This window comes from Penicillium arizonense, assembly GCF_001773325.1.
Source record: "Penicillium arizonense strain CBS 141311 chromosome Unknown PENARI_contig007, whole genome shotgun sequence".
Classification (NCBI taxonomy): Eukaryota; Fungi; Ascomycota; class Eurotiomycetes; order Eurotiales; family Aspergillaceae; genus Penicillium; species Penicillium arizonense.
In genome coordinates, this window is record NW_019173284.1 from 937,592 (window position 1) to 953,130 (window position 15,539).

General features: G+C 48.8%; 6 protein-coding genes across 6 annotated transcripts; 2 read left to right on the plus strand and 4 right to left on the minus strand.

Annotated features, from left to right (window-relative positions):
* Nucleotides 1-594: 594 nt before the first annotated feature.
* Nucleotides 595-1,353, minus strand: PENARI_c007G10396 (putative flavoprotein; the record flags this gene model as incomplete). The annotated part of the gene is made up of 1 exon (XM_022631171.1): nucleotides 595-1,353. One exon carries the CDS (start codon nucleotides 1,351-1,353, stop codon nucleotides 595-597), a length of 759 nt encoding a protein of 252 aa, XP_022488944.1.
* Nucleotides 1,354-2,192: 839 nt separating this feature from the next.
* lysF (homoaconitase LysF) lies at nucleotides 2,193-4,555 on the plus strand (the record flags this gene model as incomplete). Its single annotated transcript, XM_022630824.1, has 2 exons — nucleotides 2,193-2,228; nucleotides 2,279-4,555. 2 exons carry the CDS (start codon nucleotides 2,193-2,195, stop codon nucleotides 4,553-4,555), a joined length of 2,313 nt encoding a protein of 770 aa, XP_022489456.1.
* A 295-nt stretch (nucleotides 4,556-4,850) lies between these two features.
* PENARI_c007G09280 (Zn(II)2Cys6 transcription factor domain-containing protein) lies at nucleotides 4,851-6,400 on the minus strand (the record flags this gene model as incomplete). Its single annotated transcript, XM_022631108.1, has 4 exons — nucleotides 4,851-4,900; nucleotides 4,953-5,484; nucleotides 5,590-6,290; nucleotides 6,340-6,400. The coding sequence occupies 4 exons, from the start codon at nucleotides 6,398-6,400 to the stop codon at nucleotides 4,851-4,853; spliced, it is 1,344 nt and encodes a 447-aa protein (XP_022489185.1).
* A 159-nt stretch (nucleotides 6,401-6,559) lies between these two features.
* Nucleotides 6,560-7,088, plus strand: PENARI_c007G11510 (VOC family protein; the record flags this gene model as incomplete). The annotated part of the gene is made up of 3 exons (XM_022631217.1): nucleotides 6,560-6,779; nucleotides 6,837-6,873; nucleotides 6,962-7,088. 3 exons carry the CDS (start codon nucleotides 6,560-6,562, stop codon nucleotides 7,086-7,088), a joined length of 384 nt encoding a protein of 127 aa, XP_022488936.1.
* Nucleotides 7,089-7,404: 316 nt separating this feature from the next.
* Nucleotides 7,405-9,785, minus strand: PENARI_c007G10171 (uncharacterized protein; the record flags this gene model as incomplete). The annotated part of the gene is made up of 6 exons (XM_022631158.1): nucleotides 7,405-7,670; nucleotides 7,728-7,791; nucleotides 8,626-9,191; nucleotides 9,248-9,359; nucleotides 9,414-9,671; nucleotides 9,744-9,785. The coding sequence occupies 6 exons, from the start codon at nucleotides 9,783-9,785 to the stop codon at nucleotides 7,405-7,407; spliced, it is 1,308 nt and encodes a 435-aa protein (XP_022489106.1).
* A 1,284-nt stretch (nucleotides 9,786-11,069) lies between these two features.
* On the minus strand, nucleotides 11,070-14,448 carry arg2 (acetyl-CoA:L-glutamate N-acetyltransferase; the record flags this gene model as incomplete). Its single annotated transcript, XM_022630810.1, has 8 exons — nucleotides 11,070-11,460; nucleotides 11,518-11,557; nucleotides 11,622-11,721; nucleotides 11,771-11,842; nucleotides 11,892-11,984; nucleotides 12,254-14,146; nucleotides 14,208-14,348; nucleotides 14,398-14,448. 8 exons carry the CDS (start codon nucleotides 14,446-14,448, stop codon nucleotides 11,070-11,072), a joined length of 2,781 nt encoding a protein of 926 aa, XP_022489415.1.
* Nucleotides 14,449-15,539: the final 1,091 nt, after the last annotated feature.

The following is a 15,539-nucleotide window of genomic DNA, read 5'->3' on the forward strand; positions in this document are numbered from 1 at the left end:
AAACGTCCAAAGCTTGGCCTCGTGGCGCAATGGTAGCGCGTCGCTCTCCTAGTCGCTGAAAAGCAACTCTTATTCTTAAAGCGGAAGTTGTGAGTTCGAGTCTCACCGGGGTCGCATTTTTTATTTTTAATTTATTTTTGCCGTATAGCAGCCCCACACCTAGTTATATACTTTTATCACCCACTCACTAATCAATAGAAGCTAGCATATTTATTTTTAATCGGACAAACCTACTTGCATAGTGTTACTATGTAGATGTTTCCTGTGCTAATACTAACTAGGTCTTTATGAGAGCTCTATATTGGATGCATTAGATAACCCAAAGTAGATAACTATCTATGAAACTACCTCGTCACTTTCAAACCTAACAATTCGATCAACCTAATAAATCTCTTTTCTTTTAAAAAAAACCCAGAGATTGAAGCTCAGCCCACGCATCGATCCGTATAACAGATCCATAGGAACCGGGTCACCGAACAGAATCTCTAATATGAGCCTTTATAATAATAGGTTTTAAGTCGGTGGACTATAGAGGTGCTTGATATTTTATGTGACTCACGGGTATCGTTGCAGTTGAACTCCAGATTGCTAGCTCTATTTTCTCTCGCCCAAACCCAGCCTGTGTTCGATAACCTTGACAATCTCAGTCCATTCCAACATAGCACCACTCCCTGCGTCCCCGCATGCTAACACCTTCGACGCCTGCGGTGCTAGCACCTCAAACCAACCAGTCTCTTCCCCCGTCTCCTCATCTCTTCTAACACCCCACTCTTCCCCAAGCACCTTCATATGCCTGGCCGTCACTGGATGCCGCCACATCGCTGTATTCATCGCAGGTGCAACTATAATCCGTTTCCGTTGCCCATCAACTTGGCCATCGGTATCCCACGCCCGACATACCGACGTCAATAAATTATCGCTAAGTCCATTGGCGAGCTTGGCTAAGGTGTTTGCGGAAAGAGGAGCAATGACGAGGATGTCTGCCCAGCGCCGCAGAGAGATATGCAAGATATCAGCGCCGCGGCGCCAGGGCTCTGGGCCCCACTCTGCACTGTCATCATAGATGGCTTCCACGCCAGGAAGGGAGAGGAGGGAGGAGACGGTAGGTTGCTCGGCAGACTGGCCGCCTAGGAAGTGTTTGGCGTTTGATGTGAAAATTACTCGTATTGATAGCTTGTGAGCATGTGGAGCGAGGGCGCTGAGGATGTTGAATATTTTGATAGTTGCAACTGATCCAGTTGCTGCAAGTAGGAGGTGAACACGATTGTCAGAGAGTGATGCATTCACATCCTCGGTGGAATTCTTGTTAGAGGTGCCATCGATATAACCACCAGGGAGGGTCGTTTCGGCCATTCTGATTCTGGGTGTAAGCTCCACAAAGGCCTCAATGTGTCAATCAAGCCCACGAGCCACTAACAATTTGGAGCGGTTGTAGTCGGATAGGTAAACGGAACAAGATCAGAAAGAATGATACCATTCCAAATATTGCCATTAGACTCCGCTTTTAAGCCAGCGACCCACAGCGGGGATCTCCACGCTAAGTAACTTTAGTACTAGTGCAACATCAGATTCCCTTAACCCTATAAAATCTTAAGGTTTGCAAGTCTATGAAGTGACTGAATGATACTGAAGATCTTGTCAAGAGTCCTTGGTGAGTATGTATCTTGACAGTGAAGATGTTTCTTCTCATTATCTGGTCTTTTTCTTTTTGTTCAATTCTCAGGTAGAGTGCAATAAATTTGATCAACTCACCAAGCCATTCGCATGGACAAATACACATCTAGCCGGGACATAAAAGATACTTACATGCCTCGCTTTTTAAGGACGAGTCTAGGTTTAAATAGTTCTTCTTTTGATGCTACCTGTGTCATGGGAAGTTTGTAAATAGGGGATCATAGATATATGACCTAAAAGTACATATCCGTATACATTGAAGCCGCTACAAATTAAGTTGTGTTAAATGTATCATAAATGAATATATTTGTAAAATATAAACAGAAGCTATTTGATATAGAATACCCGAAACCCGGGGGGCCCCGGATGGCGAATATCGCACGTGACCGCAGAGGACTTTGAAATTGCGACAACATGCTTGGACCAGGGGTACAGATCACATGACACCGACACCGGCCTCGATTTGCGGGAACTACAAAAACTTTGCCAACTTCACCAACGTCGTGGTACCGTTGAAAATGTCTAGGCAACTACGTACGCTGTTGCGCAGACCGGTGAGTGATGAATTTCCTGCTAATTACGCGATTAAAGCTGACTCTCCCAGCTTTGGCCTCGGTTGAGTCAACCGGCCGGTCTCCCGAGCCTCACGAGCAGGAGAATCCCTCAACACTTCCAATCGGTTTCGATTTCCCCGCCTGCTCGCTTCCTGAGCTCGACTGCCGTCGCGCGGGCCGAAGCTTTCCCCTCGCAGCTCGAAAATGCTTCTTCAGCCCCTACCGCTGAGATTGGGCGGTCGCAGACTTTGACCGAGAAGATTGTACAACGCTATGCAGTCGGTCTCCCCGAAGGAAAGCTCGTCCGAAGCGGCGACTATATTAGTCTTGCCCCCGGGTACTGCATGACTCACGATAACTCGTGGCCCGTCGCTCTCAAGTTCATGTCTATGGGAGCTACGCAGATCAACAACCCGAAGCAGATCGTCATGACCCTTGATCACGACGTTCAAAACACCAGCGCATCAAACCTGCAGAAATACCAACAGATCGAGACTTTCGCTGGACAGCACGGTATCGACTTCTATCCTGCCGGACGGGGTATTGGACACCAGGTTATGGTGGAGGAAGGATATGCGTGGCCCGGTACCATGGCGGTAGCCTCCGACAGCCACAGCAACCACTACGGCGGAGTTGGCTGTCTTGGAACCGCTGTTGTGCGGACAGACGCTGCCAGTATCTGGGCAACCTCCCGGACATGGTGGCAGATTCCCCCTGTTGCGAAGGTAACGTTCACCGGGACGCTACCAAAGGGCGTGACAGGTAAGGATGTTATTGTCGCGCTGTGCGGTATGTTCAACAGCGACGTTCTCAACCATGCAATTGAGTTCACTGGCTCTGAAGAGACCATGGCAAGTCTACTTGTGGATAGCCGTATGACTATTGCCAACATGACAACTGAGTGGGGAGCGCTCACTGGTCTATTCCCCATTGACCGGACACTGGAACGCTGGCTACGATACAAGGCCACCGAGGCAGCCATGCTTGACGACCGGACAACCCGGGAACGTATCACGCACGAAAGGGTCGATGAGCTGTTCGCCAATCCCCTCAAGGCGGATCCTGATGCTGTTTACGCCAAGCAGCTCTACCTCAACCTTTCTACCCTGTCCCCCTATGTCTCAGGCCCCAACTCAGTCAAGGTTGCCACACCGCTCAACGAGCTGGTCCAACAGAACATCAAGGTCAACCGCGCCTACATCGTCTCTTGCACGAACTCGCGTGCTTCTGATCTCGCGGCGGCCGCTAAGGTCTTCAAGGACGCCGCCAAGGCCAACCCCGACAACACTGCCAAGATTGCTGACGGTGTCAAACTATACATCGCGGCAGCTTCTGCACCCGAACAGGAGGCCGCTGAGGCGACTGGCGACTGGCAGGCGCTGCTTGATGCCGGCGCCCAGCCGCTGCCTGCTGGTTGTGGACCATGCATTGGTCTCGGCACAGGTCTCCTTGAGCCCGGCGAGGTTGGAATCAGTGCCAGTAACCGTAATTTCAAGGGACGCATGGGTTCGCGTGATGCCCTGGCCTACCTGGCCAGCCCCGAAGTGGTCGCTGCCAGTGCTCTGAGCGGCGTTATCTCTGGCCCAGGTGCCTACGAGGTGCCACAAGGCTGGGATGGTGTTGAGCATGGCTTCGGCACCGGTGCGGAACCCAGCACCGTGGACGAGCTCTCCAACATGCTTCAGCAGATGGAGTCCTTGATCGACCGTGTTGAGTCTGCCGATACCTCTGCCAAGCCTGCCACTGAGATTCTACCCGGCTTCCCCGAGAGGATCTCCGGCGAAATTGTCTTCTGTGACTTCGACAACCTGGACACTGACAACATCTACCCTGGAAAATTAACATACCAAGACAACGTCTCGAAGGAGGACATGGCTAACGCCTGCATGTCCAACTACGATCCCGAGTTCAAGGGAATTGCCAAGCCCAACGACATCCTCGTCTCCGGCTTCAACTTCGGCTGCGGATCCTCAAGAGAGCAGGCTGCTACTGCCATTCTCGCCAAGCAGATTCCTTTGGTCGTTGCCGGCAGTTTCGGAAACATCTTCTCCCGAAACAGTATCAACAACGCACTTATGGGCCTTGAGGTTCCCAAGCTTATTGAACGCCTGCGCACTACCTTTTCGGAGCGTCAGCCCACCCGCCGGACGGGCTGGACTTTGACTTGGGATGTGAAGCGCAGTGTTGTCGAAGTGCAAGAGGGCGAGGGCGGCGATAAGTGGACCGAGCAGGTCGGCGAGCTACCCGCCAATGTGCAGGAGATTATTGCGGCTGGCGGCCTTGAGTCGTGGGTCAAGAATGAGGTTCAGAAGTCGCAGTCGCAGTAAAAACATGGTGATATACGCATGTATAGGGCTTAGTTGCGGCATTTTGGTCATTTTTGACCTGAAAAAATAGAAGATGGAAAGGCAAGGATGAAGAAAATAGATAGAAGACTCGAAGGAGTGTATAGTATTCGAAGAATAATAGGAATGTTTGTATCAATATGAGATACCCCCAGTTTGCGACTTGATGTACTTTGCTTTGTATACAAATTATTTTCAAATCGCAGTATGCCACTGAGATTGAGCACATGGGATTGACCATAGGGAGTCAATCCCATGTGGTCACCGACAATTCGTGTCAATGAGCTAATGCTTTGAGCGAGGGAGGATCAAAGTCCGTAGCATTGACTATAAGAACCAAGTTAGGTCAATCGCAAATCACGAAGAGGATAATAAATACCAATAGAGATCATAATAAACCCAAACTCATCAGCCTCCTCTAACCACCTTTCAGCCCTAGCATCCATAACAACCCCAGGCCGAATGTTCCCAAATTCACCCTGCAGATAACACTGACCGCTCCAGCGCGACAGCCAGTGAATATACCGCGTATTCCACTCCTGTTCGGACTGCGCCTGCCAAAGCACCTTTGCAGCTGGGGCAGGCATAAAGCCCAAATCCCTACAGTCGAAACATGGCACCTCATGCAATACCGAGTACGCCCAGTGAAGGAGATATAGGGCAAGTACTGCGCGGCGTTTCGTCGTAACGTGTACCCATGCTTCCCACGACGGTCTCATTTGTGTTCGCTCTTCTTCGAGGAAGAGGCCTGCATGCACGATTTGATAGACTAGGAGCTCGACCTTGCGGAAGACGATGTTATGGTCTGTTAAGGGGGGTTGGGAGCTGGATGATGGGGATAGGAGAATGATCGTGTATATGACCACTGCTTGTAATGATGCTAGTAGGTCTGTTTCATCGAGTTGATTGGACTGTGTTCCGGTTTCCCTGTCAATTGGATTTACTTGGAAGGGAGGAGAGAAGTGACGAACCTGATTTACTATATTGTCTAGCTCTCCTAGAATTGTTTTGCGTACCATCTCCTCTGCGCCTTCGCATTGCCCGTGCCACATTTTGGTCAGGGTTATGCATTTCGCTAGTGGCAATGGTAATGTTTTACCTTGTGTGATGTGCGTTGAATGGAATAGCGGTGGTAGCTGGAACTCTTCGGCCAACATTTTTGGCCAGCTTTTGAGAACTCGAAAGATGAGTTCCATGCTGTGACGAGCCAGAGCGATTGAATTCGTATCTACCGATGGGCTATGTCGGCCAGGTGGAAGTGAGATGGCTCGAATTAGTTCTGGAGATTCACATTCATTGTTATCATTCAAAGAGAGGAGATCTGCGTCCACTGTGCGTCGTGGAGAGCGGAGATTGAGGTTCGTTGGTTGCGTCAGATCCCAGGACGCTAGACTCGAGAAGCATGAATCAAACAGATTAGGATCGAAGATTGATTGCGAATCTTGTAGTTGAGTAGTAAGTGATGGTACGGGAGACGTGTCCGCACCGCCTCCCCTAATGCTGAAATCGTGGTTCTCAGTTTCTAGAGTCAGGGACTCAGTCGATTTGGCACTCGTATATTGACAGGAGACACTCCGTAGAGAACACCGCGAGCAAGTGGGACGTCTCAAGTTGCACTTGGCTTTATCAGCAACACACTGGTGACATGATTTGCGTCTCAGGCTTTGCGATTGCGATTTGTTGCAGTTGTTCTTCAAATGGCGGATAAGCGACGATCCTGAAGTGGCGTTAGTCGGAGGTCTGAACTAGCCACACTGAATACATACGATGACTAAAATGTGTACCACAGAATGGACATCCAGCCTTTTTCTCATTTACTGTTTCCATCGTGGAGATTAAATCCTGCATGAGGCAAGAAGGGTGTGAAATGAAGTGTGTTCCCTTCAACTCGGAACTCCGGGTTGCGGGGTACGAAGAAGCATATAAGGCTGCCCAGGTGGTTCATACATATCCACGCAATTCACGATCACATTCACAAACTACAAAATGACAATTAATCATATCTTCTTTTGGGCTTCCGCAAGCAAGATCGTAGCCCTGCGGTCGTTTTATCGTGCTATCCTCCAGCCCCTGGGTTATACTGAGATTATACGTGCGAACAACGAAGCGCTCATCGGATATGGAAGTGATTATCCCTACTTCCGGCTAAAGAAACTGCCTGAAAACAAAGAGCCTTTGCCAACCCACATCGCGTTTGATGCTCCAAGTAAGCCTCCTTACATTGGATACCCGGAAGAGCTCTTAATGTATGGAAATTAAATAGGCCGCGAAGCTGTGGATCAGTTCTACCACCTGGCACTGTGAGTCTCACTATTCCTTTCTACGCCACAAAGAGAGCTTCAATGCCCCTCTTTGGTTATAGTTGACAATGCGCTGAAACAACCACAGGCAACATGGAGGACGCGACAATGGAGGCCCAGGTATCAGGGAAGAGATGAGCCGGCAGCCCTACTACTCGGCTTTTGTTATTGATTTGGAAGGAAATAATGTCGAAGCTGTGTGTGTTCCCAAGTGAAGGCTAGCTCATTAATGCTGGGACGACGAAGCTTATTACCTTCGAACTGCCGCATACACATCGGATTTCAGCTTCCTTTCCGATTGCCCATCCCTTGCAGCTTAGGTATTATTGAGCAAGTGTGAAAACTGAACACATAGTACAGACGCGCTCGAAATCGGGTTCACAACTGTATTTTAAATCAATCTCGTACATTATTTTGAAACTATTTTTGATATAAAAGTTCAGATCACGAAACGTATTATTATGCAACATCACACCCATGGATGGTCCCAGCACTGGAGCACACCCAAGCTGAACATGTAATACCGTCGCACTACTTCCAGTGATGCCAGCAGCTAGCCACCAGGTGCTCGTAGTCGCAGACGCTAGTCTTCGACTGAAAGGCGGTTCCGGGGCCACAGGTCTTCAAAACGGGCTTCCCACCAACGGGGCATTCGTAGAATCGGTGGCAGTCTTGAGGATCGGCCCATGCCACAGCGCCAGCAGCAATTTCGGAGGCTGGGGCAGCAGTAACAGAGGTGAAGAGCACGAAGGCCATGAAAGAAGTAATGGTTTGATACGGGAACTGCATAGTGCAGGCTAATGGATCAATTAGCAAGAGCGTCGGACAAGAGTTGGAAGGTGTCTAAGACATACTTGACTTATTTTCGGAGAAATGAAGCACGAAGATGAAGATTGAGGGCAAGTGAGAACTGACAACCTGAATGACTGGTGGTGGTGGTGGTGGTTTTGGTGGTGGTTAAAAAATAATCATAGATGGTGAGGTCAGTCTCGGGCTTTATAGGTCTGGTGGATCTTCTGTATCGGCCATTTCTAACCTCTCGTGGCCTGCTACATTGTTTACTTGTTGTTTTATTTTTCTCTTTTTTAGAGCGAGAAAACCCCAATGTGGATATTGCCAAAAGGTAACATTCTTGCCCTCGGTAGGGCGCCTCTTTAAGGTATTGTGGGGGCGCATTGTGTATGCCCCAGCATACCTCGCCCTCCTTACTAGAAGAATTTGAAATTTAAGTAGCCGCTGTCCCTTGTGGGCCTTGAATTCCCTTTTTGTTTTGGTTAGCTGTCATGCTGTGGCTTTAAGAAAAACATCGATCGGCGGATGTCGTCGACAAATCATGTTTCACTAGCACTTCACGAGATATTCCACTTTCCGCCAAACCACGCATCATGTAACCTCGGAGCAATACTAAGAATGAATTCCAAAGGCCCCGATGATGATTTTCTCTAAGAGCCATGAGCTAGGAAGCACTCGCGGTCAGGGCTACGTCCTATTCCATATCCTCTAACGGAGCGCATATTTTTTTTGTCTTCAGAGTAAGTATCTCTATGCCCATTAAGACGTAATGAACGAAAATGCAGAACAAAATCACCGGATTGACTTGTTCTCCAGCCGCAAATACTGCGAAACAAGACCTCTCAAACTTTCTTCGAAACTCGTGAACTGCCAACCGAACGTATCTTCCGTGCTCTGAGCTTCCAGTCTCCATTTTATTGCAGTCAATGACCCTACTAATGGTAGCATTCCGCTTTTCACCTCTTCGGGGAAGATCTTCCTGCAAATCTCCTTCACATCTCTATCCCAAACTACTCCATCTGGAGTATCCGAGGACAAAATGTACTCCGAGTTTCCAGGAACCACCCCACAATCTATCGCGTCGACATGTGCCCGCGCAACATCGGCAACATGTACTGGAGTACCAACGTAAGGGAATGGAGAGTTGAGTGAGGAATTTAGCGCGGGTGCAAGCACGGCTGCTCGGGTGCCCTGAAGGAGGCTGTCTCCAGTCGCAGTTGGATCCGCATTAAGACGATCATCTGGGCCAATTACCACGGACGGTAACAGGTTCACAAAGTCAAAGGTTGGACGCATATCGCGGACGAATTTCTTGGTCTCTACTCGAGCTAGAGCTTTGGATGCCCAGTAGGCTTCCATGGCACTTGAAAAGGGACCAGTGAGGCTGGTATTTGTATCAGACACTAATTTTATGCATGCGGCGTGAGTTTCTGCAGCAAATTTGTTTCGTGGAATGGTATACCGACCTGTATATAGTCTCTCGCTGTCTGGATTCATGTTCCATTCAAATGGAATTAACGTCACACCTGCAAGTTTCATTAGACTTTTGTTTGGACCAAGAAGTGACCGAGAATTTGCGCACATGAAGAAGTCAATACCACTCTACGGATTGCTGCTACGCGAGTAGCTGCTTCCAGGACTGTCGTCACCATAGCTATAGCTGGCTTCACAATACCCGCATCATAGTCATCGGTCTGTTAAGAATATTGTTGGTTTTAGAAAGCAATTGGGTCGAGGGGACAAATTACCTCAATTGCCAAAGGTGACGCTAGATGAATGATAACACTGATTCCATCAAGACACTGGAAAAATGCATCTTTCTCGAGGAAATCCGGGATGACAGCGAAGTCGAGTTTCCTTTTGTCAAGGCTTTGTGCAATTACGATGCTTTTACTTTTCAAGTCATCGATATTGCTTTCGCTCCGGACAACTGCCCGAACCCGATACCCTCTTTCGAGAGCAATTGTTAAAGTCTTGAATCCGATATAACCAGTAACACCTGTAATCTGCTCTTGATTGTGAGGACCTCTTTTTGTGTTTTTCTGTTAAACAATGGGAAATATGCGGGAGTTGCTTACCAGAAGATGCTCGCGGCTAGCATCCTGTGTTTTGTTTGCCATTATGGAAGACTGGGAGTTTATTATCAATTATGTTCATGAGCCAATGCGGTGCTAATGCTTATATTTATATAACCACAGTACACAGGGTGGACTCATCGCCCACTATGTGCTTACCGGAGCTCGGAGTTCCGGGTTGGCAGGGTTCTAGACACGGAAACCGCGACGAAACAGCCTTGCGATAGAAGAGCATGAAAGTTGATACAAAAAGAAGGAAAAGAAGAACAAATAAAGAGTGATATAGCAATTATACTTTTTGTGTCAAAATCACTTTGGCTTGATAACCAAGACCATAATAATAAACGACCAAGAAGCTGTCTTTCTACACCAAGCCCACCACCTCCATCTTGAAACCAGCATTCCTGAACCGGTCAACATATTCAATTCCCAAAGAAGATAGCGTGACAAATCTACCGCTCCCATAAATATCTTTTCCCATTTTCTCAGCGCTGGCATTGATCGAGCAATACACCTGCTCCAACACACTCCCGAGGGCAGTCAGCTCATGCAATGACCCTTCGGACGTAAAAGATGCCCAAGTCTGAGCTGGGTTCTCTCCAGTTTCTTTATCAATAGCACGAATTTCTGCCCGTTGCATATTTCGCAGCTTATCTATATCACGAGCCGAATCCATACCCCTCGCAAGCATTCGAATGATTCCATTGATCAATGATATTGTCAAGAGGAGCAATGCAGGATTGGTGAAGAGATGCACACAAACTGCGGATAGCACAATGCTCACTGGGACGTACTCTTCATAATGAAACCCAAGTCCATATAGATCTCGATTTTGTGAAGCCCTGCTATGATGACCTCATTTCCTAGACCTGTAAAGGATGTTGTCAGGTAGCCTAGTCATTTCAGGTGGCGGCATCAGAGAGTTGTATGGACCACGGTAACTTTGGGACTTTCTTTATAGTTTTATGGTAATTCGGGGCAATATAGTGTGCACATAGCCTCCCAGTAAAGCCGGTTGCTCTGAAAAGAACATTGTCCTACATCTTTACCCTGTTTGATTGACAGTGATATATAAGAGCAAGTTCCACTAAGGGATATGATTCCTTGTTAAATAGACTGATCCCTAACCCAATTAATAAACCACTGGGGTTCCGTGTTGAGCCCTAACAAGCGCTTGCAAATAAACTCGGAGTTCCGAGCACAATGTCATAACTTTACTTCACATTTCTTTAAAATTGATAATCTCCTTAGCCGCAGAAACACAAATCTTGTATTTGCACAGGATAACTCATACAATAATTCAAAGCACGCATCGGCTATATTCATGCCTTAATTCAGAAGCACAGCACCCGCAAGGATACCACCCATAACCAACATCGGTGCAGTTGTTTTGACTGCAATATTGCCCGACTTCGTAGAAGTAGCAGTAGCAGTAGCACTAGTATCCTGGGAGTTTGACGCGCCCTGACCGGTCAACTCAGCCGAAGAACCAGTAGTATCAGTCGTAGCTCCAGTCGCCGTTCCGGTTGCACTAGTAGATCCAGACTCAGCTACAGTCAAGGTGACCGGATAAACTTGAAAGTCCATCAAGTCATCAGGAACATTCATCGTGGCTGACTTGGTGGTAGTGGAGCTGCGGAACTCATAGGAATCTGTGTATGAATAGCGGGCAGCCGTCGGCGACGGGGAGCCGGTCAACGTGCAGGCAGAGCTCGAGTAGCTATGAAGGATTAGTGCCTTTTTCTTTTTTGGCTCCTGTGTATGCTCATTGGCTTACCCGGTGAATCCACCAGGGTTTGTGGTTATAAGTTCATAGGCTATATTCGATGGAGTCAGGTTTACTATTTTGATACCTTTCGGAATGGATGCAATGATGCTCACTGTTAGGTGCGACAATCAACGTTATCGGCGGATCAAGCGTCAGGCAATGGCTACTTGCTGGACAGTGCGGTTCCACATGATAGGTTGTTCTCTCGCCATTCTGGGCGGACCTTTAGCATCAGTGTCTCTGGGGGAGAAGCACTACTTACTTCTGCTACCAGTGTGCCCTGCCATTCATTGAAATAGTTCCCAGATCTTGAATACCCGACCCACGGAATGGTCTGTCAACTGTCAGATTGTAATTTTCAGGATTTGAGGAACGGGACATACGACAGGATAATCTGCAAGGCTGAGAGAGGCAAATAAAGATGGATCTCTATCTTGGCAGGCAAAGGAAGAAAACGAGATGACTCTGCAGAACCCCTAAAACGAGGCTGGTTAGCCCTTTAAAGTTGGGGGGCAAATACCGAGCCCGGAATGGCTTAGTGAAACCTTTCTGGCTTAGGGCTTACCTCTACAAGAAAATCACAACACAGGGAAGAGCGAAACGGGCCCGGTAAAAAGTAAAAAGACTATGTACTCACGCCAACGCGCGTATTTCAGGAAGTACTTCTATATGGGATTGTTCTATATACAGATCAATCAATAACACTTTTGTTATCAGCCCAACTAGGCTGAATACTCCGACAAACAGCCTCATAATCCTGGAAGCGCCGAGAGTCCTCGGGTAACCCAGCAGTAGTCCAAAACATAGTCCAGTTACTATCAGCCAGCTTCCAAGTTCCCGCCGAGCGCTCAAAGTACCACTTATTTACGGGGTTGTCTTTACGACTCCGCCAGCAAACCCCATTGGGGAAACAGGTGCGTACCATCGCATTGAAGACCACGTCGGCGACACCACCTGCGCCTTGGCTTCGCTTCAGCACGGCGAATTTATCCAAGTAGGGGACCATGCGGGCGGCGCTTGCCTCGCTGCCGTCGTCGACCACTCCTGGTGGTGTCTCCCAGGTTAGGATGGCGCCGCCTTCGTATTCGCCTGCGACAATTATACCTGCGATGCGGTCGTTGACTCGTTCGAGGTAGTTCTGGACGTCGAGTTTGCGGTCGAAGGAGTCTTCGATTAGGTGGACTAGGCGGGGGAGGTCGATTGTTGGGTCGTTTAGTTGTAGTCGGGGTTGGGTGTTGGCTGTCCATGTTTGCACGTGTGGGTTTGGGAGGATTGTGAGAGGCATGCCGCGCTTCACGAAGGTTGTGTGGGACGTGTAAGGGCTGACTGTGATTGTTTTACCGTTACTGGAGGCACCGCGTCGACCTGGAGGTAACGAGGAGGAGAGGAGAGGCTTGTCAGTGAGGAGGTTGTGGATCAGCGGGTTGCGCTGTCGCCGGGTTCCGACGGCTGAGAGATCTGATGCGGCCATTGAGGGGGCTCGAGCCGAGTGGGAGACCTCTTGTGGGGATGTGATGATACCCGATGAAGCGGATGGTAGCATTGCCAGTGCTTGTTGAGCCAGTCGGAGGTTCTCGAGATGACCATCGAGTACCTTCTGCATTGCCTCGGCGCCGGGTGATTGGTCGGATTGTCCAGGTGAGACGATCTCTCGGTTGACGAATTTCGAGAAAGGATTGCTGTCCAAGATTGGATATGTGGCTTCGGTGTTGACCTGTCTTGTGGGATCGGGATCGGTTCCAGATACAGTTCGTCGTGCCTGGGAGAGCTCATTTGCAATTTGATCAAATTCTTGCTCCATGTTGATGAAGACATGGGATGATTGTGGTCCAGTAAACGCAGGGATTCCTCCAAGAGCATCAAGGACAATGACACGATCCAGAGAGACTTCTTTTTGAAGAGCAGTGATTCTCTCAACCGTGACTGCGGGATCCTCATCCGGGTGTGGGTTTGAGGATAGCCCGGCAAACTCTTTCGTCAATGCAAGCGCAGCATCATTGGCAGACACTGGAACGGCACGAGGACTGACTTCTGTATAAGCGATCGGCGGGACGAGAACCACATGGCCATCCCGCAGAGCACTCAGAAGCACTTTCCGAGATAGCACCGTGGGCGGACCAGAGCCTCGCTCCGAGATGGTTAATGCAGAGTCCATTCGGAAAGATTTCGAGTCGGGCTGCTCATCGACTGCAGCCGATATCCGATTTGCTTGGTCAATGGCTGTTTGTCGCACTGCAGCAGCGCTATCCAGCTTTCCGGGATCGACAACTACGCAGCATGCCATTCCTAGGCGCACGAGCTGCGACAGGGTCTTGGCCACTCCATCGATGACGGAATCATCGAGCAACTGTGGTGTAGTAATTTTGATCAGGGCCAAGTGTAGCCTTTCCGGCAATTCCTGTTCTCGTGGAGTAGGCGTAGTATCTTGTCGGAACACAGGACTGTCGTAAACGGCCCTAGAAGCACCGTAGAACGAGCCCAAATTCACACCAGAGGGAAGCGATGCCGATGAGGGCTCATTCAGAGGCTCGGTAGGTGATTTTTGGGCAGACTTGGTAGGGCTGGCTTTGAGCCGAGCTAGGTAGGACTTAGCTTCGCGCTTGGTGGATGCGGAGCTCAGCAAGCTGAGAAAGAATTCCTAAGCCAAGCAAAATGTCAGTATACCGAAATATTTACATAACAAGAACTCATTCTCATACCCGATCAAGCAATTTCTCCTTCGCTCGGCGACCTAAGCGGTCCTGGCTCTCGCTGCTGCCCGAGAACTCGGCAATTTGAGCTCGGAGATTGAGTGACTGTGCCGGGCGCATCGAGGTGGGGTCAGGACGAGCGACATGTTGCTGCCAGAGTCAGTCATTGCGGCCATTCAGTGAATCTATAATCCCTCACCGTCAACGAGGACTTCGCTGTCCGAGACCAGTTCAATGTTCGAGAACTCATAGCTGGGGACCCTGTCCGCCCTTTTAATGAGCTATGAGTGGCCTCACCACCAAGAAGTAAGAGAATAGAGTCCTGGAGGAAGCGAAGCGGAGTGACTCAAAAGGAAAATAATATGGAATGACGCCTCGGTTGTTCACCGCCTGTCGATCATCACCAAGATTGATAAGAGTCATTTATGTCCCCCATATCCACTTATGTCCGAGTAGTTTTATGGCCGAATAGAAGTCCGACTGGGTTTTAGTTGAATGTGTTTGAGTTATATAGAAGACTGCATGTGGGATGTTCTGCACTGTTTGAACATACAATCGTTGCACTAAGCTACCTCGTAATTTTCACAAGTCTTAAGTATAACTTATCTAACTTTATATCTTCTGTCAATTTGCCTAGCTACTAGTTACTTTCATGTCGTTATGCCAGGCTATCTTGCATATCATTCACTTGGGGTAGGTCAACTGCCTCTAACGAGCCCTGGAGGGGTTGGGCACTAAATTACCAGCCATCCCTGCAAGTATACAGTATAAATGGCCTATAGATGCCCTCCTTACCCTCCTAAAAGCACAAATCAACAAGAAAAGCCGCATCTTACATTTAGATAGAGTCTATGACATATATGATCTAACTGAGAATGTTCAAAATAATCATCGTCAACCTTATTACGGATACTCCCAGCATACTCCGTACTCCGTATTGACCTACAGGTACCTCCAGGACCCCAGAGCTGACCCCTCTAAACCCTTTCAAGTACTCCTGCATGAGCACAGCCAAGCAAATCCAAAGCTTATGCATCAATCTCAAGGATCCCAGTGGACCCGGGGATTTAAAGAAATGCCACTAGAGTTGCATATAGAGGAATCTGGGGATTCTAGAAAAACCAGACCGCTTTGGGGCAAAGGTCACGGTACCGAGTGGTACTTCGCTGAGGAGCAGAAACCGGGCGGGAACGTGGTATTGGTAGGTTTCTGTACTTGGACCCCCCGCCACTCAAAAAGTCCCTTCCGTTTCACTCTGCCCTCTTGATCAGCTTCTCGACAATTTTGAATACCGTCAGATCGGAGTAAGTGTGCGTCATATCTGGACGACTTTCCCCCCCT